The sequence below is a fragment of the Pelodiscus sinensis genome, chromosome 2 (genome assembly GCF_049634645.1).
Source record: "Pelodiscus sinensis isolate JC-2024 chromosome 2, ASM4963464v1, whole genome shotgun sequence".
NCBI classification, from domain to species: Eukaryota; Metazoa; Chordata; order Testudines; family Trionychidae; genus Pelodiscus; species Pelodiscus sinensis.
In genome coordinates this window covers 218,864,952-218,889,674 of record NC_134712.1, presented here as the reverse complement: position 1 = coordinate 218,889,674, position 24,723 = coordinate 218,864,952, and the positions used below count along the sequence as shown (strand labels likewise).

The 24,723-nt window shown below is 44.4% G+C and overlaps 1 protein-coding gene across 3 annotated transcripts in view; it reads left to right on the top strand.

The window, feature by feature from the left end:
• Positions 1–9,257: 9,257 nt before the first annotated feature.
• The window catches only part of ST8SIA6 (ST8 alpha-N-acetyl-neuraminide alpha-2,8-sialyltransferase 6), a 56,436-nt gene continuing 40,970 nt past the window's right edge, over positions 9,258–24,723 (top strand). Inside the window, exons 1-3 of one of the 3 annotated variants that reach the window (XM_014571733.3) lie at positions 9,258–9,512; positions 9,863–9,970; positions 23,930–24,025. In XM_014571733.3, coding sequence (XP_014427219.1) covers positions 9,418–9,512; positions 9,863–9,970; positions 23,930–24,025 — 299 coding nt within the window. In that variant the 5' untranslated portion in view covers positions 9,258–9,417. Of the gene's footprint in view, positions 9,513–9,862; positions 9,971–23,929; positions 24,026–24,723 lie in introns of those variants that run through there. The other 2 variants (XM_006119495.4, XM_075922463.1) reach the window with 2 other exon arrangements.

Below are 24,723 nucleotides of genomic sequence, written 5' to 3'. Positions count from 1 at the left end.
CCTCCGGTAGTCCGGAAAAACCCTGCAGTCTAGACATAGCCAGAGCTGACTTTTTATTTCCTTTAACAAACAAGTGATGTCATTGCCCATTACTGACTTTAGCTAATAACTAATCTGAGACAGTTTACACTTGTCTCCAGCCTTAACTCAGATATGGTCTATAACCTCCTTTCTTCCCAAGGCCCTTGTTCCTCTTATTCCTGTTATCCAACAGTTTTCCTGTGGCACCTGGGCTGACACAGGCTTTAACACTGGTGTGTAGGTTGGGGAAGGGCAGTGTTGGCTCATTTTAAGACCGATTCCCTTTGTTTGATTTAAAACCATCTTCAGTCTCCCCTATTCGGTGCCTTATTTTTAGAAACTTTCTTCATCGCATTAATTGTTCTTTGAGACAGACATCCTCTCTGCTTTAGTGGTTCTGGCCTTACCACTTATACAAGACATATATATATATATATATATATATATATATATTATGAACCAAATGTAAGCTAATGTAATACTTTAGTTTTATATTTATCAGACAGCCCCTGATCATAGATAAACAGTGGAAAGAGCTCTTTGCTTAGGCCCAAAAACCTACTGACACACTCAGGCCCTTTGTCAATGGACTTCAATTGATCCCCTGCTCCATCAAAAGGATGTTAGTCCCTCTCTGACTCAGGACCTGGAGCAATGATTGGCCAGTGTTGTGCTCCTTGCAGGTCCAATACCCTGATAGGGACTGTAAGGTCTTGAATGCAAAGGCTATGGACAAAACTGGGTTGCAAATGCCTGAGACTGAGAGCTAGGTCTGAGCTACCACCTATATGCTGTGCTTGGGTTGCCCGCACCTGACACTCAGGGCTGGCCCAGGATGGATCAAAGTTTCCCAGCAAGTTTAGGGGCCAGGGACAAATCTGCAAAACGGAACCCTAAGAGTCAGAGTCCATTTTCAGCAGAGAGGACCATCCTGTATCCTACAAGGGGGGCAATACCTAGGCTGAGATTCACAGCTGCCAATATAGAACCTGAGAGGCAATAAAATGCTGAACACATTATCAGAGATGCTGAGCAGCATGAACTCTTTTCTTTTACTTGTATTGGGAGATATACTCTGGTGCAGCTGATGAGCTCCTCAAAGTGGGGCTGATTATAGCTACTGTGAAGACCTCGGTACTGTGGAGTCCTATTTTCTTTCTTTAGTACCCAATAGGACCTTGGGTACTTATCTAAAAAGCAGTGATTATTTTTAAATAAAATGTATTATTTCAGACACAAAATCCTGCTCAGATAAGCCACTGCAAAACTATCCTGAATATACATAGCAAAACCAAAATGTTCCCAGTCTGACAGCTTATGTGTGTTCCTCTTCATGCAATGGCCTCTGGTAGTTGGATTTTTCTGAAGTTTGGCAGCCGTGCCTCATAGACTTTGCCTTTATTGCCCACTACCAAATCCAATGGTGCTCTCAGTAAACCTAAATAAAACACTTACAGTACAGTGAAATTTATCTGGTTCCAAATGGGATTTGTAAATAAAACAATTCACTTGGGGCAATGAATTACACTAGCAATAGCCTAATATTAGGTCTCAAACATACACCTCATACCAGGACTCTCAGACTTTGTCTCTAGGCAGACTTACATCTTAACAGAAAACATTTCTTAGAGACTTTAGCCCCAGTTGTTCCAACCACCTATTTATAATGATATATTGTCCCCGTGGCAACTACAGAATTGCTGACACAGAAAACAGTCATATTAGGAAAGTATTTAATGTATTTTAAACTGTTTTATAATGTGATTTAGCAGCTGGGAATATGGAGAAGAACCAGAACCATGTGACCAAACAGTTTTCTGCATACCACTAGCAGGTCACATTTTGAAAGCTGTTCCCCTAGATTACTATGTCACGGTCAGCTTTAATGTAAATGCACCATGGGTTAAATGATAGCTATACAACTGGAAGCTAGAAACTTATGAGTTTAATCTTGGCTTGGTCACTGACTCCCTTTTTGGAAAATTAACTTGACTTCTCAGCTCTGTTCCTATCAGTAAAACTGGGGTAGTACCATAACAGGAAGGTATATTACCCTTGTGTCTGACCATCTTTGCAACATTTCACTGAAGGGGGTTGTGTATGGTCTCTGCTGAAAGCTAAGAACTAGATAATTGTCATGGTTATTGTGAGACGTTTGTATGAGAAATAGTTTAAGAAATATGCAGAACATTAGGTTTCAAACCTATTGAAGTGAAACTTGCTACCTCAGGCAAGTTGGATCTCAGTGCAAACTCAATCAGCATTGACATCTATGGAGCCGTGGCTATGTTCACTGTTTAGACCAGTGCAGGCTTGAAGATTTGCAAAGACAAAAGAACCCCAAGAAAAGTCTCTGCATGGCGGACCCCCTTAGATGAGAGACAATAATCTGTAACTGTGGCAGAGAAGAAAAGGCACAAGATTTTAACTATTACAAAGAGGCTCTGTGGAAGAGAGATGGGGGGAACAGGGCATGTCTGATGAAAGATTAATACCAGCTCTTAAAGTGGACACATACTGTAAGGACTGACCAGTGGGTGAGATAAAATGTATTAACAAACTACTTTCTCGTCTGGTAAGTATAGGCTATCGATTGCATTGTATTTTTCTTTTACTTGTAACCTTATGTTTCCAAACCCTGTATTTGAATTGCCATCCTAAGCTCTCTAAAATAAAATTTCAATTTGATTTTATTGCAGACACATCTAAGTGCCTTGTGCTAAGGAGAGTGTTGAACGAAGGTGAAACCAGCAAACTGTGCTTCCACAGAGGCAGCTGATCAGTGTGCATTGTGGGCATCCAGGAGGTAAGGGACTGGGCAACCCAGTCTGTATTGGAACAGGGCAAGGCTTGTGGAGCCCCTAGTGGAGTGCTTGTGTTGTTAGGAGCCAACTGGGGAGGGTTTCCCCTGGTGCGCACAGACAAGGTTCGCTTAGGGTGTAAGCAGATGGTAGAGATTTTTCACCCTAGAGATCACAAATAACCCTGAAAAGTGACACAACTACCTTTTAGAGGCCGTGTGGGGGCTAATATATGCAGAGTGCTTAAAATGCACAGTGTTTAAAATGATGCAGAGACTTGTTAATTGACCTAGTAAAAATGGCCAACGTAAAAAACAGCTCTCCTTCAATATTATTGACCGAATGCTGAAAGCTAGGCTGAGATACCAAATATTGATGCCTTCACTTTTTTCCCCCTCACATATTAGTTGCCAGCAATATTTAAGAAAACCTGGGAAAAGTGGTATTGCAGAGTGAGAGTATTAGAGAGAAGATAGGAATAAAAGTGTTATTAAATATTATTTGAAGGTCAGTCTTCTTTGAAAAAAACCTAGGGAAATACTCCAAAAGATGTGTGCCCTCTCATTAGCAACTGCCTAGAAAAAATGGGAAGGTGTATTCTATATGTTGTTATAATACAGGTTGACCTTCTCTAGCCCTGCACTCTGATCCAGAAACATCCAGATGGTCCAGATGTCCACTCATCATGGGCGTGTCCAAATTTCCTACAGTCCCATAAAGTTTGTTTATAGTCACTAATAGTCCTGGCTTTCAGTGTTCTGTGCTGTTATTTAGCTCTAATTTACCCCCTAAATGTCTTCTAAGAGCCCAGTAAATTGTGGAAGTGTTGGTAATGCTGCTCGACCATACTGACCTCCTATGGTTTGGCAAATTCTCTGGTTCAGCACTGGCCAGCTCCCTAGGGTGCTAGACTAGAGAGGTAGTGCAGAAAAGGGATCAATTCAAACTCCCAAGAAAAATGTCTCAAAATTCCAACTGTTCCAGATTTGCTGTGACTATTTCATTCCCAGCTACTGTGCTATATACTAGTATTTATCATGAAATCATGGTAGTTTCTCCATAGTTACAATTTAATTATAGGCCTCTCTCAAATCTACAAAGAAGAAAAGGCACTTATCCTCACAAGTGGTAGAGCAGGTCTGGGGCGGAGGTGGACATTTTCTGGACATTTGCAATGATTTGGCCAAGAAGTTCTTGTCCAACATACTCAAACAAGAGTTCATCTGAGTTCCATAAGTCTAACACTTTGTGCCATGTTGTAGCAAAAAGTTTAAAGGCCAAAAAGAGAACTGAGTACCCTGGACTGGGCTTGCTGAAACTTAGAGCATGGTGCCAGTCAAGCACTATAGAACCAAGCAAAATACCACCAGCCAAACTCTTTGCTTTCTGGGTCCCACCACAGTGCTTCTGGTTCCGAGGATATGGTGCTGCTCCTTGTTGACTTGGCAAATGTCCTTTTATTCATCAGATCAGGACTCCATACCTGAGAACTTCAGGGGAGTCACTGAATGGAGAAGCTTCCAGGAGCACAGCTGGTGTCACACACCTGAGACTGCTTTAGATACATGTCTTCCCTCACCCTGCACTTTGAGTCCAGGAGTAGATTTACCATGAAACAAATCATGCAGTGGTACAGGAGCCGTAACAGCAAATTCCCCCAAAATGCAGCATCAGGACAAATCTCATCTGGCAACCTGCTCCCACGTCCTGGCCAGCAGCACAGCAGGGCTTGGGCAGGTAGTCTGCCTGCATGCCAGAGCTGGTGACCCTATGTCACTCCCAGAAGCAATCTGCCGCTGGCATGTCTCTGCAGGCTCCTGGTGGGTGAGCAGAGGGAGAAGGGAGACATGGCCCTGGGTGCTGTCCAGGGCAGGGGCAATGCACTGAGACCTACTGTCCCACTTCCCTGCAAGGGGCATGCAGAGATGTGTGAGCAGCAGTGCAGCAGGGCTGAAGTGGCATCTTGTCTGCTCCACCACTACCCTCTGCGCTGCTCCTGGAAGTAGCCAGCACATCCTTGTGGATCTTAGGGGTGGGAGAAGTCTCCATGCGTTGTTCCTGCCCTGAGTTCCAATCCCACAGCTTCCATTGACTGGGAACTGCAGACAATGGGTGCTACAGAGCAACACCTGCAGGCAGCAGCACATGTAGACCCTCCTGGCTCCCTCTACCTAGGAGCTGCTATCAGAAGGGTGTGCTGGTTGCTTTGGGAGCCGCACCACCTGACATAAGCATCACTCCCCCTTACTCTCTCCTGTCCCTCCCAACCCTCTTCCTTGCCCTTAGCTCCTATGGGAGCATAGACCATCAACAATTTCTTTCCAAGCCTCTCTCCCAACCCTCTGCCCCAGGTCAAAGCCTGCAACCAGCACTCAAGTTCCCATCTAGATCCTGACTCTTGCAGCCCCTCCCAAACTCCAACCCACTGCCCTGGCCCATGGCCCACAGCCAGCACCCAAACCCCCTCCCAGAGCCCAACCTCTGTCCCCCCTTGCATCCCAACACCCTTCCCCAATCAAGGTATCTCACTTTATTTCCATTTACTTCCTCTTATGTATAATATAGGAGAAGGCTGAAGAAAAAAAATGAAAATGGGGGAGGGGAGAGATAAGGGAGAAAATGTTCCTTTCCTTGGCTGGATCTCAATGTGGGGAAGGGTTTGAAAATGAAGCTGCACACAGGGCCCTGCTAACTCTAAATGCACCACTGTCTATACCCTTCTTATCATGAAAAGGGGACAGGGAGTGAGGGAGATGTTCCTAGAGATCTCTAAGGAGTAATATGCTCCCTACCATACTCCCCCTCTAATCCCAGCCTCATCCTCTGAGCACCTCCACACACACACACATACCCATGTATCACTCCCCATCTTCCAAAACACTCCCAGCTCACTAAGGGGAGGTGCAGTCTGAAGAGTGTGGAAGTCATTCTGAGTGTGAATGGAGGGATAACAGCTAAGGGGAACAGGGTGGAATTGGCATCAGCACCTCGGAGGGATGGGAGCATGGGGAGGATGATTGCAGATGTGCAGAAGAATTGGGGAAGTGGGAGAATGAGGGCCCATCTCTGTGTCCCATCCCTGAGGCAGATACCATGAATACATCTGAAGATACATCTGTCCCAGAGACACTTTCTTGTGCAACTTGTATGAAACTTGAAGGGAGGAGCACAGGCTGCTGAAGGGAAAAGTTTAGAGTCAGAAGTCACTCTGTTGGCACTTGGCCTGAATGCAAATTGCATTTGCAGCACCTTTGTAAATAATTCTCTTAATAGTAAGGTAATTTATTATAAGCATTAAACAGCTGATAAGTTGGTGAGTACTGTGCCAGGCATTAGAGAGACACCAGGCATCAAGACCACAGCTGATGACAATTGCAGAAGATTGCAGGCCCGATGGCCTATTTCCCAGCCCTTATATAAGAAGGACTAACACCATGCCCCAAATCCATTCAGGCCTGCCTTCAGAATGTAGTTTATTCTTCAAATGTAATAAAGTTATTCTTCAGAAACTTCACTTATGAACTCCGTCTTTTACCCTAAGCTAGGTCTTCTGCCACAGTGTAGAGATCTTTCTCCCCAGCCTGGCACAGGAGTCAACCTGCCTCCTGTAGTTCTTCTCCCAAATAAGCTCTCGCAGCCCTTCATAAGCTGCATTGGACTCCTTCCCAGCTGTATCTGACACTCAAACAGGGATGTCTGGTCTCAGGGCCACTGGCCTTAAGGAGGTAGACCACCCTGTTACAATGATGGCAAGGATATATTGATCCAGGACTGTGAGGGGAACCTAGGCTATTGAGTGGGCTGCATGGGTGGCCCTCATTCATCTCAGAGGGCCGCAAGACTGTAACCAAGATGGTCACCTGAGATAGGGTAGTTTTGTTGGCTGTGCTTGTGTACCTAGAACTTGGATGGTAGTGGTGCTGACTGAGGTGTAGCAACACTTCGAGTGGACGCAGAGGGAGTGCACGACTCAGACAATATTGTGTGCAATCAGCACGCACCTCGTTCACTTGTCATTGCTTTACGTGCGTGTCGCTTACCAGTAGGAAAAAAATGACCTGGGTGAAAATCTGGCAGAATCTGGCAACCCTGTGTTTGAGCAGGTATAAACAAAATGTCTTCTGGGCCACACACAGAACCCCAATGGGCTGCATGAGACCCTCAGCCTTCAGGTTTCCCACCACTGATCCAGGACCATGCTATCAAGTTGTGACAACGGCTCCCCAGGTGCTAGGAGTAGTGTGTTAAGCTGAATATAGGCAAGGTGAAGTTGAGGAACCTGAGGTTCCCTATGCTAGATATCTATTGACTACAAGGGACTTTGGCAGAACCTTGACAAACTGAGACATTAAGGACAGACCAAAGGGGGTGAAGGGAGTCCAGGGATGGGTAACTATCTTTCCAAATTCTGCATACACCTGTAAGCAGCCTATGAACCTCTGAGATAGTTAACACCCTATATGAAGCAGCCTGGGAATGGTCAGCGACCTAAGAATAAACACTTGAAAGGAGTAAAAAAAAACATAAGCCAGACACTGGTCCTAAATGCTAGAGATACAGTGTGATGCTCCGAAGGAAGCTTAGGAGCTGCACTGATGTCACCTGCAGCTCACAGCATTTGCTAGTAAAGCCTTGACAGACCCAGAACGGGGAAATGTTCTGCTAGAAGAGGAGTTCCTGGCTGTGCTCTTTGTAATGGAACAATTCCATCAGTTCACCTCTGGGCACAGGGTATATGTGCAGTCTGATCACAAGCCATTAGATGGCAACATGAACAAGCCACTGCTGAATGCACCAAGAAACTATAATGTGTGCTGTTGAGACTGCAGCACTGTGCTGTAGGCATAAGATACTACCTGCACAGTCTCTCTCTTCTGTGGCCAGAAACACTGGGCAGGTCATACTTCCTGAGCACAACACAGATGGCTCTGTGGAACAGGAAAGAGTATCTAGCCACATGTGACAATTACTTGGCATCTCTGATGGAAGGCACCAAGCAATCCAACAAGATGGGACACAAAAGGGCAGTAAAATGATTCACACTGTAGGGTTGACCAGATTGCAAGGAGCAAGTGCCAGGGGAGGTTATCCCCTACCACTGCAGGAGGGAGGAGCTGTGTGTGCAAGATGGGATTTTTTTCAAGTGGACAGAACTGTGGACTCCCCGCAAATGAAAGGGCTTACATCATGAGACAGATACATACTTCACACCTAAATATAGACACATTCCTGAGGTAAGGGCAGACATGTTTTGGCATTCTTGGCCAGGCAGGAATGCCAAAGTAAGAGTGGACACAACACTGTGAGGTCTGCAAAGAGTAGAGTGATTAACTACAGATTTAGGAGATTCTACAACCCCATGAAATCCCCACCCAATCTTGGAAAAAAGTGAGAACAGATCTATTCACTGCTCATGACAGCAACCATGGAGGCTCAGTAGGTTACTACTTCCATTTCTAAAAGGTGGACTATCAAGAGGACACTGAGGCAAGCACTTTGATCGAGAAACTGAAGGCTGCTTTTGTCAGGGTCTGGCATACCTGACACACTATGCTCAGACACTGGGCCACAGCAAAAATCAAACAATCCGGCTCCAAAGGGGAATTAGAATACAAGACTTCTCCTGGGTACCCCCAAAGCAATGGGAAGGCAGAGGCAGCAGTAAGGACAGCTAAGAGATGATGGCAAAGGCAAGGCAGACAGGAAGGCGTCCCTGCCAGCACCCTCCCAGGGACTGATGGGCTGAGGAACCAAGACTGTTTCCTGGGAGGGAAACTTTGCCAGGCCAGAGAGGGCTGAGTTCAGACTGGGGGGGGGAGGGAAGCTTCCTGCCTCTGAGGCAGGATGCAAGGAGGGAGGGTGAGAGGGAACAAGAGTGGGAATCCTACCAGAGAAGGGAGCAGGGCAGAGGGGCTGGGAGAGGGGAGGCACGGTGCCAGCCTGTACTGGGTGCTGGATGAACATGCCGGTTGGAGGGGTCCTGGTTAGTGGCAGTGAGCATGTGGGCAACACAGGAGCCCTGCACAGGGCTGTGTCTGGGCTCCCAAGGCAGCGCTGGATTTGAAAAAAATAAAGAGGGAGTCCGAGGGGAGGCGCTTCCATGGGGGGGGGGGGGAGCACCTGGCAGGATGCCAGCCACTTAGAGTCCTGCCATGTTAGCACCCAGCAGGCAGAGCATGAAACACCTTGAGGGGGAGGAGGCGGGGAGCCATCGCCAGGGGCAGCTCTCCCCCCTGCTCACCCCAGCTCCCCCCGCTGGCAGGCGTGTAGGGGCACCGCCCCTTGCAGAGCAGGGGGCTGCTGCCTGCCCAGGGGAGCTGGGGCTCTGCAGCCCCCGGTGACTCCAGGAGAGAAAGGCGGATGCTTCAGGCCGGGGGGTTGGGGACTTGGGATGTCAGCAGCGGAGGTGGAGTGGGGTGGGGTGGTGGCAGCACTGGGCCCCCCCGCACCGGAACTGGGAGGGGCGGAGCAGAGCCCCTGTGGCTGCTCTCACCCCTCCCCCGCCTGCCCCCTTAAATACTATGGGGCCGGCTTAGCGGCAGCGGGCGCTGCTCCCGCTCAGACGCGCCGCGCAGCTGCTCGGAGCCGGCAAGAGATGCGGGCGGGCATCGCCTTCCCCGCGGCGCTCAGCAGCCTGCTGCTCTTCGCGTGCCTGCTCCGGCTCGCGGCGCGCGGGGCCCTGCGCACCAGGTACCGAGCCTCGCGGCGGGGCGCGGCCGAAGCCAGCCCCGAGCTCTAGGCGGGGCTGGCAGCAGCGTGGCGGCTCCTGCTCCCTGGCCGGCGGACTCCGGGCCACGAGATGCTGGGATTCCGGAGAGCAGAGAGCCCAGCCTCGGCCATGCCGCTGGAAAACAAGGAGCGCGACTCCCTCCTCCCTTGTGCACAGCAGCCGCCGCGGCACCGCGCTCGCTCTGCTTCTGCCGGGCGATTCTGGCTCGCAGGCTTTGCAGAGTATTAATGATTCATGGAGCGGGACCGGCTCACGCACCGTAACGTTCATTACAGTGTTTGACAACTTTGTCTACCTTCTTGCTTCCCAGGAGCTGGCAGGAGGAGACCGAAGCAGCTACTGATGTCACACCCAAAGGGTTCAGGATACTCCGAGCCCCTGTAGCCTTTGTGCAGCTTGCCACTCACCCGGGGAACAGGTAGAGGCTACTGATTTCCTATCTAGTGTTAATAGCGTTGTGGTATGAATGCTCTGCACAGCAAGAATCCGCTATAGTTACCCTTTGCTTCCTATGAAGCTTTGATCAAAAGGGATGTTGAAGGCATATTGGAACCAGAAAATTGGCTTGCAGTGTAATCAAAGGATAACTCCGTACTCGGTATCACCAAATGTCAATCCGGGCTGGGTTTGTCTCGCACAGCGAAGAACGCTGTAGTATTTGTTCTGAGCATTTTCTTCAAAAATGTGGGCCTGTCCAAACGCTGTTCCTTTACTGTTTTCCTCTCTGCACACTTTGTTCATAATGTGGATTTCTCCCTGAAAGCATAGAGCCAGATCCTGAAATCCCTTACTCACACTGAGTAGCATCTTCTTCAACATTAGTCTCAGGATTTAATCCCAAAGATCAAACTCTGTCTGAGTCATTTTGTTACCATGCCCATTAATTTAGATTATAGTGTTTAATAAGGGTATAGTCAATAAAACAAGCTATAGAGGAAAAGTCATTTCCTAAGTGCAAGGCTTGATGTTTATAACCTAGAACCATATTTTGCCACTCTCTATTATTCCAGACTGCTCACAATATAAGGTACTGCTCACCATGGGTAAAGGGAGCAGAACTGATATATTAATCTTTAAAAAATTAACTAGATTTCCCCCTCCCCCCATTTATTTTATTTAATCTAGCCATATTAACATTGTAGCTGTTCTGATTATTTTATATCAACAGGTAGTGACCAAAGAGCCACACAATGACTTAGACAGAGTTTAACAATTAATTGGCTTTTAAGCTTGAAGTGTGAAATCCGGGTCACATTGAAGTCAGTGGCAAAACTCTCATTGACTTCAGTTGGGGTCAGGATTTCATCCAAAGGGTCTAACTAATTTTTTTGTTTTGTTTCAAACTACAAATGACTCCTCCCATCAATACAAAATTAGATACTCCTAATATTAATTGTAAATATGGACAATTTGATATCCCTTACTAAGGCATCCCCAGCTCAAAATTTAGATGTTCCAATTGTCTTATGTTTAGATGCACCAAAAATGTAATGTTAACAGTTTGACACATTTGTTGTGAACTTTTTGTGTCCTTGTCCTCTGATTGCATTTTCTGTGGTCTTTCTGAATCTGCTTTCTCACTCCTTCCTGTTCTCAATTGCTAGTAAGTGCTTTCTCAGTATGTCCTCTGTTTGAGATTTATGTATTTATTGTCTTTATCTCTTCTCTATTCTGTTACGTACTCAGTTTTGTTTCCCCTTCTCCTTACATTGTCTCCCCTCTAGTTTCTGTGTTGTGCTTTCCTGCCACTCAGCTCTATGTGCTGAGCAATGGAGTCACATTGAATTGGAAATGTTGGCAGACCCAGAGAGTGCTTCAGAAAATGGGAGAGTTGTCCATTTTAACCTGCTATTAGCACAGTTGCAAACAGAGCAAAGACATAGAGGGAGCAGGAGGCATGTGGTGGGGATGTGAAGATAAGTGTCAGGTTTTTAATCTGTTATAAGGCAAGTGTCCGTGGGCTGTCCCTCAGATGAAGTAAGATCATTGCTAGGGACCTCATGTATAGTGGATGCAGCCAACTGCTGTTGCTAGAGGGTTATGCTGATGGAGTTTTTCATCTAAAAACAAATCTTATGGCCTCTCACCAAAGGTGCATGTGGGTCTGTCTTAGGCATACCCCAGCCCTGGAGAACTTGTATCCTCCCGCAGAAGTCTGGTGGCAAGATCCAAAAGGCAACCAAACTAAATGATTGAGTTAAGCCTCAAAACAGAAAATGACCTTCCCTGAGGTTTGTTCCTTGCCCAGATATCTGCTGGTGATCCAGCTTTTGCAGGAATACAGCAGGCACAGCCTACAACAGGCATGCAGCTTTTCACAGACATTTTGGGGAGATTCACAGCTGTCTTTGTAATATAATATACCTGGAGACTCTCTGCCTCAGTTTTAAAAGGCCAGCATACACTTACTGTGGACTCATCTTCCCATTTCATTTTCTGCACGAGTATAGAAAGTAGTAATCTAATCTTTAGATTTTTCCATACCTCAGTCCATCTCCCTAAAAATGCAGAATTATTGCCTACAGGACACTTTCTAGTGCTTTGCCTGATCTTGTTTTTGCAGTCTCAAGCAATGGGGCTTCTGCCACTTCTCTTGGGAGAGTATTTCAGAGCTTAATATATCTTATTGTTAGCAGAACATCAGGGAAATCGTCCTTACAATTCTTCATTACTAAAGTCATCATTCCATTGCTATTAGTCAGACATCCCCACCCCCCCGCCCACTATCTCATACCAACCCCTTCCTTTCTAAGTGTCAATAATCTGGCTTTAAAGACCAGTTAGAATAAGAAGCAGATAAATAAGATCAGGCCATGCAAGTAGAGGGGAAGACAACTTTCCCAAAAAACGTCTCATGGAGAGATTTAGGTTAATGGAAATAACAGGGCAGCAATACAAATGAAGAGTTAACCAGTTACCACTCGCTTTGTGGCACCAATTTTAAAGTACCTCTTAATATTTTCTTTATCGTAAGCATCATTATCTCTTCAAGAGAAAAGTCTGTTTTGTAGCTAACATTACCTGCATTGTTGTGTTGGTCAGGTAATTGGAGTTAGTGTTAGAAGAGCTGTGACTAAATACAGAGAAAGAGATGTTTGCAGTGAGGATAACTTAGAGTTAATTAATAGAGTGTATCAGTCTTGTATTCTCCTTTTTTTATCTTCCACAATAGCAGATCAGGACTAGGGAATAAGTATACTGTGATAATAATAGTTGTTGTTTTTTTGTCTGCAAAAATATTGTATTGGTGGGGCTTGGATAGGGTGATTACTAAGATTATGAATCACTACCTAGTAATACAAATAATAAACTGCAGCTCAGATCAGTAGAGCTGCCACCCTGGTTGACTAATTTTGTTACTGTTTTAATGGTTTGTAATGTCCTTCCTAAATTATATATGCAGACACACTTGAAGAGTAGTTCCAGGACATACCTCATGTGTCTGCGGTCTAAATGAAGAGATGTTCTATAGCAAGCTACTGCAAGAACCCATTTATGTTCTGACACCAATGAAGGGTTTCTCCGCTTATCCTGCCTTGAGGGCGGGGGGCTGGATTCGATGACCTCTCGAGGTCCCTTCCAGTCCTATTATTCTATGATTCTATGATTATTCCAGCCCACTTACCCAAAGCAAAATTGTTGCCTGTCATTTTGTCGAGTGTGTGCTGCTATAATACCATTTCATTATTATTGCCTTATTATATTCTCTTCACTAGTCTAGTTGACTGTAAATACTGTTCTCTGACTAGTTTATGGATTTTACAAAGGAAAAAATATTGATACTAAATATGACACTGGTTCAATGTGACAGAACTACCAAATAATTTCAAAGTGCCACTGAGTTTAAGGATATTTGTGATCTGATGTAATGTTACTTATGCAATCTAAAGTTTCATGGGAATTTTGCCTGAGTAAGTAGTGAAAGATCTGTACACATTTGCCATGATTAATATTCTAAGTCAAATAGTTGCTCCTGTGGTTTTACAAAGTAGCTTTTACAGTCCATTTCACAAAGCATTTAGATTGTATATTGTCTTATTAATCAAAGTGTCATGAACCTTAAAAACATCAATGCATTCTCATTATCTAATTCACTTAAATTGGTAGCAGAGTTAACAGTTTAATAACACCTTTACTATGGAAGAGTGGATTATTGGTTTCTAATAACCCAGCTAACATACCATGAAAGATTTAAAATTAAATGTGTCTACTAGGGAGAAGAAAATACACAAGAATGTTAACAAAGAGCTTGCCAGTTTTCAGTAGCCAAATCTGGTAGAGAGAGGCACGTATTCAGTAGTATGAAGACGAAAGCATCTAAGTTAGTCAGCAGGTGCACCTCTATCTTATTTCCATTGATTAATTGAGGGGGGTTAAATATTATATATTGTCACTAATTCTCTGCTACATAGACCTAGGATGGGAGAGGGGAAGACTGGGAACATTCCACTGAGTTTGGTGGAATACTGGGCTGGTTTGCTGTGTTTGCCATATTTGAAATGTAGGCTTCGTTGCTGGCTGGGCTAGGTTGCACTGCAGTTAAGTGATTTTGAGTAGGACTACTGAATTGTGAGAAGTGGAGTTTTTTGGACAGTGCCACTGATCAGCAGGGGCTGAGTGAAAGGGGGTGAGTCGCCAATGCCAGCTGTGTGAAGGCCCAGGCCTTAGAAAGCAGGGAGGTTGCCAGTCACTGGTAAGATGAAGGCACATGGGAGACTAGAGGAATTAACCAGCTAAGCTCACCAATGGCTGGAAAGAGAGTGTATGGGTTTTTCTCCCCCTTAACTTGCAGGTACTCTACAAGGGAGAACTCTCAATGGGAGGAAAATGGCACACTAGCAACACTATAGCTAGCTATTCCTCTGCCTGGATCTGCAAGGGACCAATTCAGACAGGTATCCTGACCCGGGAGGCTTTTACCCAGGTCCTGGTCTTAACTTGCTAGGAATTTGGCCTGTGTATACCTCTCCAAGAAAGCCCGACAGGAAGAAGTGAGTGGTGTCTGTTTTCCCCCTACAGCTTGCATTTTTGGGAAGAAATGGACAGCAGGGGAAGTATTAGTACTAAGCTAAAATATGACTTGGTGGGAGACCTCTCATGACTGGAACTCCGGTATAGTCAAGTGCAGCTTGTTCAAATATGACAGGAAGGAAAAAGGAGGAGATGTTGCTAGGTACATCAGCAATATATATATGGTCATCCTGAAGACCAGAAGGAGGTAGGAGGCAGGTTAGTGGAGTCTCTGGGTTAAGATAAAAATAGAGAAATGGGTGATTTCTGGCAGAGGTCTATTATCGACGACCAAACCAAGAGGAGGAGAGGGATGAGTCATTTCTAGGACAAATAACAGAACTATGCAAAACACATGACCTGGTAGTAATGAGAGGCTTTAACTACTTAGCTGTCTATTGACAAAGTAATATGACAAAATGTCTAGTAAGTTCTTGGAGTTAATGTACTGGGGACAGCTTCTGTTTCAGTACCCAGAAGAAGTAATCACCAAGGCAGCCAGTTTAGACTTATTTTTGTCCAAAAGGGAAGAATTGTTTGTGAATCTGAAGGCAGAAGACAACTTGTTTGAAACTGACCATGAAATGATAGATTTCATTATTCTAAGGAATGGAAGGAGTAAGAGCAGCAGAATAAGGAAAATAGATTTCAAAAAAGCAGACTCAGAAGTGCTGGGTAAGCTGCCATAAGAAGAAAATGAAGAAATAAAGGATTTCAAGAGTTTATAGTTTCTTAGAGGCAATATTAAAGGCACAAGAGCAAACTATCCTGATACAAAGGAGAGACAGGAAGAATGGTAAGAGGCCAATATGACTCCATCAGGAACTCTTCAATGATGTGAAAATACAAAGGGAATCCTACAAAGAGTGGAAACATGGATGGATTGCTAAGGACAAGGTCAAAAGAATAGCACAACCACGTAGGGAGTAAAACAGAAGTGCTAAGACACAAAATGTGTTATACCTAGCAAGGATATAAAAGGCAGTACAAAGAGGCTATATACATATGTTAAGAGCAACAACCACACACCCAACAGAAATACTAACCCAGGAACCAGTCCTTCAACAAACCCTGTTATCAACTGCGTCCACACATTTACCCAGTGATACCATCATAGGACCTAACTACATCAGCCATACCATAAGAGGCTCATTCCTTGCACATCTATTAATGTGATATTTGCCATCATGTGACAGCAATGATCCTCTGCCATGCACATTGGACAAGATGGACTGTGTCTGTGCAACAGACTATATGAACACAAATCCAACATCAAGAATAGTAACATACAAAAACCTGTGGAAGAATACCTTCCTGGACACAGTTACAGACTTGAAAGTCACCATCAGAATGGGTCTGAACCAGAAATGGGAATGGCTTTCTCATTACAAATAAGTAATTTTCCATTTTAGGTATTCTCACCTTTTTGTTCACAGCCACCCTTAGGGTATGTTTAAACTACATCCCTCTTTCGAAAGAGGGATGTAAATTAGACATATCGACATTGCAAATGAAGCCGGGATTTGAATTTCCCACACTTCATTTACATAATTGTGTCATGGCATTCTTTTAAAAAAACGCTATCTTGAAAGTGAAACCGTGGTCTAGATGCAGTTCTTTTGAAAAGAAAAGCCTTTTTCAAAAGATCCTGTAAACCTCTTTTTTTTGCCAGAACAGAAAAAGAAGAGATTTAAGAATATGTTGATAAGTTATAGTCACATGAGCAGTGCCTGATGAAATTCATCTTAAGGTAATTAAGAGAATATCTGAAGCAATCACCGAGCCATTAGTGATTAACTTCAAGGAGCCCTGGAGGATGGGGTCATGTCCCAAAGGACTAAAGAAGGCCAAGTGTAGTATCTCTTTTTCTTTTTTCCCCCCCAAGGGGAACAAAAGTCCTGGGGAATTATAAACTAGTCAGTCTGACTTTGATATTTGTAAAGACACTGGAAAAATGATTAAACAGTCAGTTTTTAAGCACTTAGAAACTAATAAGATGATAAATAACAACTATAGCTTTGTGAAGATCAAATCATGCTAAGCCAACCTACTTTTCTCCTTTGACAGGGTTACTGGCCTAGCTGTAGATGTGTTTGGTTTGTTTAGTTTTCTTTTTTTTAAAAGTAAGATACTTTATAAAATGGCACATTACATGCTCATCAGCAAACCAGAGAAATTTTGTCTCTCTTCTGTGAATGAGATGTGGATGAGCAAACCACTAAAAATACAGCATATGTAATGCTAATCTTCTAATGGGTTTATAATTTAAAATACGTAGGGTCAAGTTCTTGACACTACACCAGGGATAAAGAATTTGGTCTGAAAGCTCTAGGAAAAATGATGTGACTATATAAATTGTTTTATGCTGATTGAATTTGTCTTTGAGATTTGATATAAGGTTTGAAACATAAGTGCAGACTTCTCATTTTGCTGGGCATGCTAACCTCTCCTCAGTACTTCAGGCCTTGCCCCCCCACATCTTTCTGCAGGAGGCTCTACTCCACCCTGCTTCTTCCCCCTACCTTCTGGAACTTGAATGTTGTGAATCAGCTGTTTGCAGTGCTCTAGAAGTGCTGGGAGGAATTGATAGGCACAAGGGAAGGGAGCAGTGGGAGAAATCAACTCTAATGTATGCTCTGCACTCACTAACTTTCCCCATAGGTGCTTTCTCTATGGGAAGCTCACCTCAGCTGAAATTCTGAAGTGTCTTGTGGTTAAGTTTAAAACCTTTAGATATTTCATAGTTTCTTTCCTAAACCATAGTTTTAGTTGAAAAGTTTGTGAAACTTGGCCCTAGTCCTGGATAAAACCAACTTGATTGTTGCCTAGTTTCCAGTTCATCAGAAAAGTTGTTTTTGCACAGTTCTAAATGTTTGCCAGAGATATTTATTCACTTGGCCAAACAATGTTTAGATATTTGTTACACCATGAGATATTAACTTGGCTGATTAAATTGTTCAATTCAGAAATCTGCATATCTTTGGTTAGTGCAAAAGAAACTTGTAATACCACTTGAAAACCTTAGTTATTCCAGTCTAAACCTTCTTGTTCCATCACTATTTAAGGTATCTCTGGTAAAACAGGAGTAATTTTTAGGTATTCCATGACAAGCAGAGTCACTGCTATACAAGCAAATTGCCTTTGGGCCCTTTAGACTTCCATTGTTTTTAAGTTTTGTAGAGCCCATGAACTTTGAAATCATGGTTTATGAAAAAAATACCTGCAGAAGAGGTATCTTTGGTGCCTTAGTGTGAGTGTAGATTATATGGCTAAAAGTAAAACCTCATTCTGTCATTTTAGAGGAAATTTCTTTCATTTGGTCCAGGTGTGATTAAACTGAAAGCAAGCCACTGGCTTAGTCAAAAAGCTTTTGCTGGGGCCAGTGAGCTTCATACAATACACTAGCACCAGGAAATGATGCAGTGCTGAAATTGGTTTTGTGGGGGTGGCTCTTCACCCAAGCATAAGTCTGTGGCCTTTGCAGAGTCTTAGCGCAAAGGCCACAGAGGTTGAAACTATATAGCGCTCAGACCTTTTGTGGTTCTGTGTATAGACCTGAAGTTCACTCCCTGGAAGAACATCACATCTTGCATGGTGGTGTGTTAACGTTATGATGGGATGTGCCTCTGATGGTCAGTCTACTTGAAATGGTGCCATGTCTGATTAGCTTTCTGACTGGCTCTTCCTGGAAGAGGGTGACTCTTCTGAACAGGAAATCTAGCAGGACAGCAGTGCATATTGAAAGCCTGTTCAAACAAGCCTTTGAGTACCAGGCGATGGCAGTGTATCAGCTGGCTCTGTAACTCTGACTTTGAACCAGTCTTACTTTGCATGGAAACCAACTAATGCAAAGGACAATAGATTAGTGCCATTGACTTTTGTATATCACTAAAAAACAACTCTCGGTGAGTAATGAGGATGGGCCCAATGTATAAAATCAGCTGTATAAAGGAACAGCTGCTGTTGGATCATGTGTGTATTTCTGTTTACTGGATTTAGAAATCACTTTTAGCATATTTTGAACTCTGAGGCTACTGTGGAGCGTGCTTGGCATGCCTATGCATACAAATGATATATGTCTGCTTAAAAAGTGCTCCCTTACAGAGGTAGAGTAACAACTTGGGGCAAGTCTATGCCGCAGCTGGGCATATAATTTCCTGCTCAGGTAGACAAACCTGCATTAGCTTTGAATGAGCTACTTTGATCTATCTAATATGCTAAATAGCAGTGTACATGGATGGCGGCGTTGGCTAGCCTGCCTGAGTACAACTGTGCCTGACCCCCTGAGTATCTACTTGAGTGACAAGTCTGAGCTGCTGCCTGTGCTGCCATGGCCACACTACTAATTTTAGTGCACTACCTTGAGTAGAGCTAGCTTGTGTGTGTCTAGTGAAGCTGGGAAATATATCTCCCAGTTGTAACGTGCTCCCCTTCATTCTTTCTGGAGAAGCAGCTTCCCCCACACCCCATATGCTGTAAGTGTTCTAATATTTCTGACTGTTTTCTTTCATGTTTTGTCATTGACATCCCAGCACATGGATGAATTGCAAGGTTGTACTGAATATTCAAAGATCTGTCTGTCCTTTTCACCGTTCCTTTTCACTTTTCCCTCCAGTCCCATATTTTTGGTTATAAGCCAGGAGTGTTTGCATTAGTGGCATGCATGTGGCTGATAATATTATTTCTCTCCAAGATGATTTTTATATAATTAATCTTAACCTGTGTTCTCATTTGTGCTTTGACCTGCTGTAGTATAAGAATAAATGTTTAGCAATCACAGCAGTAGCTGGAGCAACAGAAACAAAAGCGAAGGCCAGAGTATTTGACTTTTTTTTTTTTTTTTTTTTTTTTGCGGTGTCATGGTGGTTGTGTTGTGAAAAATGTCTACATCCAGAAATCTGGGCTAACGAAAATTGCTTATGCGTGTGTGTGCAGAGTTTGCCTGAGGGACAGGACAAAGGGACCCCTATTTATTCCTAAAATGTGTTTAAACCCACTCAGATCAAGATAAGGTAAAGCTGTGTGTTTAAATTGTATAGACAGAATATTTATTACCACTTGTATACATGCTGTACTGTGTTCAGTGCCCTGAAAACCTGCTGCCCTTACATTTGTTTGCCGCTCTTCCTAAAGAAGCACTAACATAAAAATCAATATGTGCAAGTATGTTCTGAGTATCAGCGCTACATAGTCTCTAAAGTAAAGATTCTCTCTTGCACAGTGAGTTTTGATGTAGAGGTAAACAAACTGCACTCAAAGGGCCAGAGATGCTGATTTACACCAACTAAACATTTGGCTCTCACTCTGTCTGTTGAAAAGGATATTCATATAATTAATTCATGCAATATCAGTAGGTGAGGAGAATACTTTCTCTTTCCAGTTGCTTATTGAGAGAGGTCTTGGCCTGCCCCATGGCAGAAGATAACTCTTTTGAAGAGTCATTTGTGTTTAGGCTGGTTTTCTATGCTGGGATAGGAATATCTTCACTTAGGCCTCCGATTCCATTCAATGACACTAAACATATATAATTTAGGGTCCAGAATGCCAGGTAATGAATTTACAGTCAGACTTTTTTTTTTAAGTGTGTTTAAGTTAACAGGCTTTTGTAGCCAAAGTGAGTCCATTGAATATATGAACATATTGGTGGGATTCTGCTGAATCCATGAAGAGAGAGGGGAGCGTCTGAGTGGAGAATGAGGAATTAAGATCAATGAAACAAACGAACAAAAAAAATCTCATGTCAGAGGTAGGAAAAATGTTTCAAGAGATGGGTAAGACAGGAGGATATTGTCTGATAAATTCACTCTGGCTATGCCTATGCTACAGAGTTTCTTTTGGGAAAACAGCCGTTTTCCTGAAAAATCTTCACTTACGTCCACACTGCAACCGTGTTATTTTGACAACAAATCAAAAGAACAGGGAGGGTTTTCTGACATTGGCAAACCTATTTCTACGAGGAAGAAGCCTTTTTCCAAAAGAGCTCTTTCAGAAAAATGTGTATGTGGACGGGGCAGAGGAAGTTCTTTTGAAAGAAGAGGAAAAAGCACAGGTTCCCTGGTGACCACTCCATCCATAGTAATCACAACTTACATGTAAGATAGCATCCATTCAGTGTGGACGCTATCTTTCGAAAAAGCCGATTGCTTTTTCAATGTGCTTTGGCAGTGAAAAGCTTCTTCCGAAAGAAGCCTGAAGTCAGGATGTTGCCTCAGGTATCTGTTTTTTAAGTGGAAGACATTGTTCTTAAAGGGTACATGTATACTGTGTCTGAAAACTCATGACAGTCTGTTTCAGAGCCCAGGCCTACAGACTCAGGATAATACTACAGGACAAAGAACAGCTTATGTAGACATCCAGGCATGGGCTGGACCTTGGGCTTTGAAGCTTGGGCATGTTTTGGGGTTTGTTTGTTTTTTCCAGAACCTGAGTCCAAATGTCAACATAGCTGGCTTTAGTGCCATTGCATGAGTTCACATCTGAAGGCCCAGGCTGTGCTGGAATAAATTTTATAATAAGGGTGCTGAAAGCCACTGACCAAAAGCATAAACCCTGCATATGCTGGAAACCACTTCAAACTCAGGGGTAGTACTTAGGGTTGCCAGGTGTCCGGTATTGTTCTGGACAGTCTGTTATTTGCATGCTCTATCCGGTAAAAAAAATCAGAAAATACCGGACATGTGCAATGTCTGGTATTTTCTGATTTTTTTCCGGCTGCACACCAGAAGGAAGCCTGGCGGGGGCAGAGAGTCCCAGCTGGGAGGCGGGGCCACGATTGCTGCCAGAAGCCCTCAATTGGTTGAGTGTGAGGAGGAGGGGAAGCCTCCTCCTCACTCATGCGTCACCGGGAGCCTGCGCGGGACAGGCAGCAAGTGCCCAAGTCAGTCCCACTCCCTGCCAGCCAATTTGGTCGCCCTCTCCCCCCTCCCCCCCCCCCCCGCCCTTTCCCGGCCAGCCGGTTCTCCCCCACTTTCCCTCCTGGTCTTCCCTGGCCAGCTCCCCTGTACCCCGCTCCCCCCCCAGCTCTGCTTCCCACTGGCCTGTTCCTCTTCCTTGTCTCTCCCGGCCAGCACCACTGCACTTCTCCCTGGCCCCACCAGCTCTGCTTCCCGTTACCCCTTCCTCCTGGCCAGCCCCACTCCCTTCCGGCTGGTCCTCCCCTCCCCCGATGTCCCGCGGCCAGTCCTGATCCACCTGCCCCCCTGCCACGACCAGCCCTGCTTCCCATTGGTCCCCCCCCCATCTTCCCCACCCCCTCCATTAGCTGTTTCCAGGCCTCCCCCTTCCCAGCCAGGCTGGTTCTCCCCCCCCCCCCCCCCCACCCAAAGTGTGTCCGGGTTGTGTGTTTATTTAAAAAAAAAAATTACCTGGTAACCCCTAGCAGTGATTCAGGTTCTCAGAGGGTTTTTTTTGTTTGTTTTTTGTTTGTTTTTGTTTTTTGCTCAATACCCCTCCCCCCCCCCCCTTTTTTTTTCCCTGCAACAAAATTTTTTCCCAGTGTTTTTTTTTTGGGGGGGGCGGTGTTCAGTATTTTTCTTTCAGCCATCTGGCAACCCTGGTAGTACTGTATCCCCTGCACCCATAATTCCAGCCTCTATATCTGGGATTCATTGCAGTGGGTGTTTAAAACACAGTGTAGCACAGTGGTCTCCAACCTTTTAAACCACAAGATCACTTTTTCAATTTAAGTCCAATGTGGGTTTGAAGTAGATCTTAAATACCCTTGCCCCACTTCCTTCCTACCCCTTCTGAATCCCTGCCCCTGCTCCACCTCTTCTCCAAGGCCTCACCCTGCTCACTCCATCCTCCTTCCTCCCTGAACCTCATTCACTTTCACCTGGCTGGAGTAGGGGGTTGGGATGCAGGCTCTGATCTTGGGCCAAAGGGTTCAGAGTGTGGGAGGGGCTGTGGGCTTAGCCCAGGGCAGGGGATTAGGATCCAGGAGGGGATTCAAGGTGCAAGCTCTGGGAATGAGTTTTTGGATGCAGGGGGGCTCATGTCTGGGACAGGAGGTTCTGCTCAGGAGCAGGTTCAGAGCTAGGCCAGGTTTCTGGAAGCAGGCTCTGGCAAGGCACCACTTAACTGAGATGGCTTCTGGATGGTGGAGTTAAGGCAGGCTTGCTTCTGCCCTGGCCCTGCACCACTCCTGAAAGCATCTGGCATGTACAGCAATGGCTCTATGTACTGCCTCTCATCTACAGGAACTGAGCCCATAGCTTCTACTGGCCACGGTTCCTCGTTATTGATCAATGGGAACTGCAGGAGTGGTCTCTGCAGGTAAGGACACCATGTGGAGACACCTTCCCCCCCTCCCCTGCCCCGCTCCGCCTTTCTCAGGAGCTGCAGGGACATGCCAGCCACTTCCAGGAGCAGCAATTACCACAGAGAAATTTGCTCCAGTCATGGCAGGTTAGGCTCCCTTCGTCCCCCTTCTCTCTGTGTGGAGATAGGGTACAGAACTGGGGGGAGGAGGGAAACGCTGACATCACCACCCCCCTCTCTTTCCTCCCACAGCCTGCACAGCAGGTTCCCAGGAGGACAGCTCTAAGGCAGAGGGCAGGAGCAGCATGACAGTGGGTGAAGGGTCAACTGAAGTACCAGCGCTTGCTAGCTTCCTGGCCAAACCAGTCAGGATCACCTGTCAGAGGCCCCAAGATCTACTGGTATTGGTAACCACTGGTGTAGCTGTACCAATGAGTCTATCTTCAAACAAGAACATGAGAGCAGGAGACATACTTAGAATTGGAGGGGGGGGAGAGGTTGGATAGTGGCAAAGATAACAGCTCTTTATGGTGACTAAATATTATTAATACATCATCTAAATCAAAGGAAAATATGAGGGGAAATACTAATCTTGGGTCATTAGATTAAAACTAGTAACCTACAAGTGAACATTTTCACATCCAATTACTTAGTCTCCCCCCCCCCCCCTCCCAGTCATCCAATTTTTCTTTGGAGTGTAGACTGTTCCTAAATATTGCATTTTTTAGCAACAGATTTGGAAAACCACTCTCTGCTAAATATTTTATTGTTAAAATATTTTAATATATCTTCAAAATGTAATGTTGAAGTTGCTTCCAATTTCCTTTCTTTATTTCATTTTTGATTTACATTGGAATTGGCACAAGGCAATTGATAATATGAACTGATATTATGTTAAATCAAATACGTTGCTGGAGAGAACAACAATCTCCCCTTCAGAGATACTGCACAATAGAAATTATTCAGACTCCACTGATAATGTTTTTCCAGAATCTGTGGCAGTTATTAATCTCATTGTCAAAGCAAATTAGCTGTGGGGTTGGTAAGAATGCTTTCTGTCTTTTCTGAAAGTTTTCATCTATTTTTTTTTTTTTTTTTTTTTCAACAGAACAACTCACAAAAATGCAATTTACCAACTTGAACAGGCTTCAAAATGTAAGGAAATGCAGGACAATATTTGGTCTTCATCTATCAAGAAGAAAAGGTAGGTGTCTAGTTTTCTTTCTGCTATGTTTGTTTTAAATAGAAGACTAAAGCATCTGCTCACCTTTTGCACATAATTCCCATTGACATTAATGCAAAACCATAAAAGAGCGAACTGAAAATGTGCAACTAGTATTTGGCTGAGTTTTTTTTGTTTCTTTAGCATTCACTGGTTTTATTCTTGATATACAATTGTTGTTTTCTTTAATTTAGAGCAAGAAAGCTGCTCATTCAACAGCTGAGAATGATAAGGGAGACTTCTATTTCTTCAATCTAGGGCCTTTTTAAAAAAAACTCGATACTCTGAGAAGCACATTTTTTCTTCAGAATTTCCTTTCTGATTAGTTCACATTCTTACTAAGCAATGTACAAATCCACAATAAGTAGATTTTCTTCAGAAAAGGTCTAGAAATGACCTAGTATAAAAACGAAATTGTCTCTTAGTGACTGAAATATTGCCTGCGGGAGATCTGTTGTTCCATTGCATAGACAGAAATGATGGTGAAAACACAAGCAACTCCTCTACATTACAGCTTTCATTATGGGCTGTCACAGGTGAAATTGCAGCAGTGCAGGAAAAAAATCTATATATTTTCTAGTGTAGACACTGTAGGCAGAATATAGACTCTGACATCAACTTGGCTCAGGTTCCTGGCCCCCTCTGCCTCTCTCTATGCAGGAAATGGAGAAGTAGTCTAT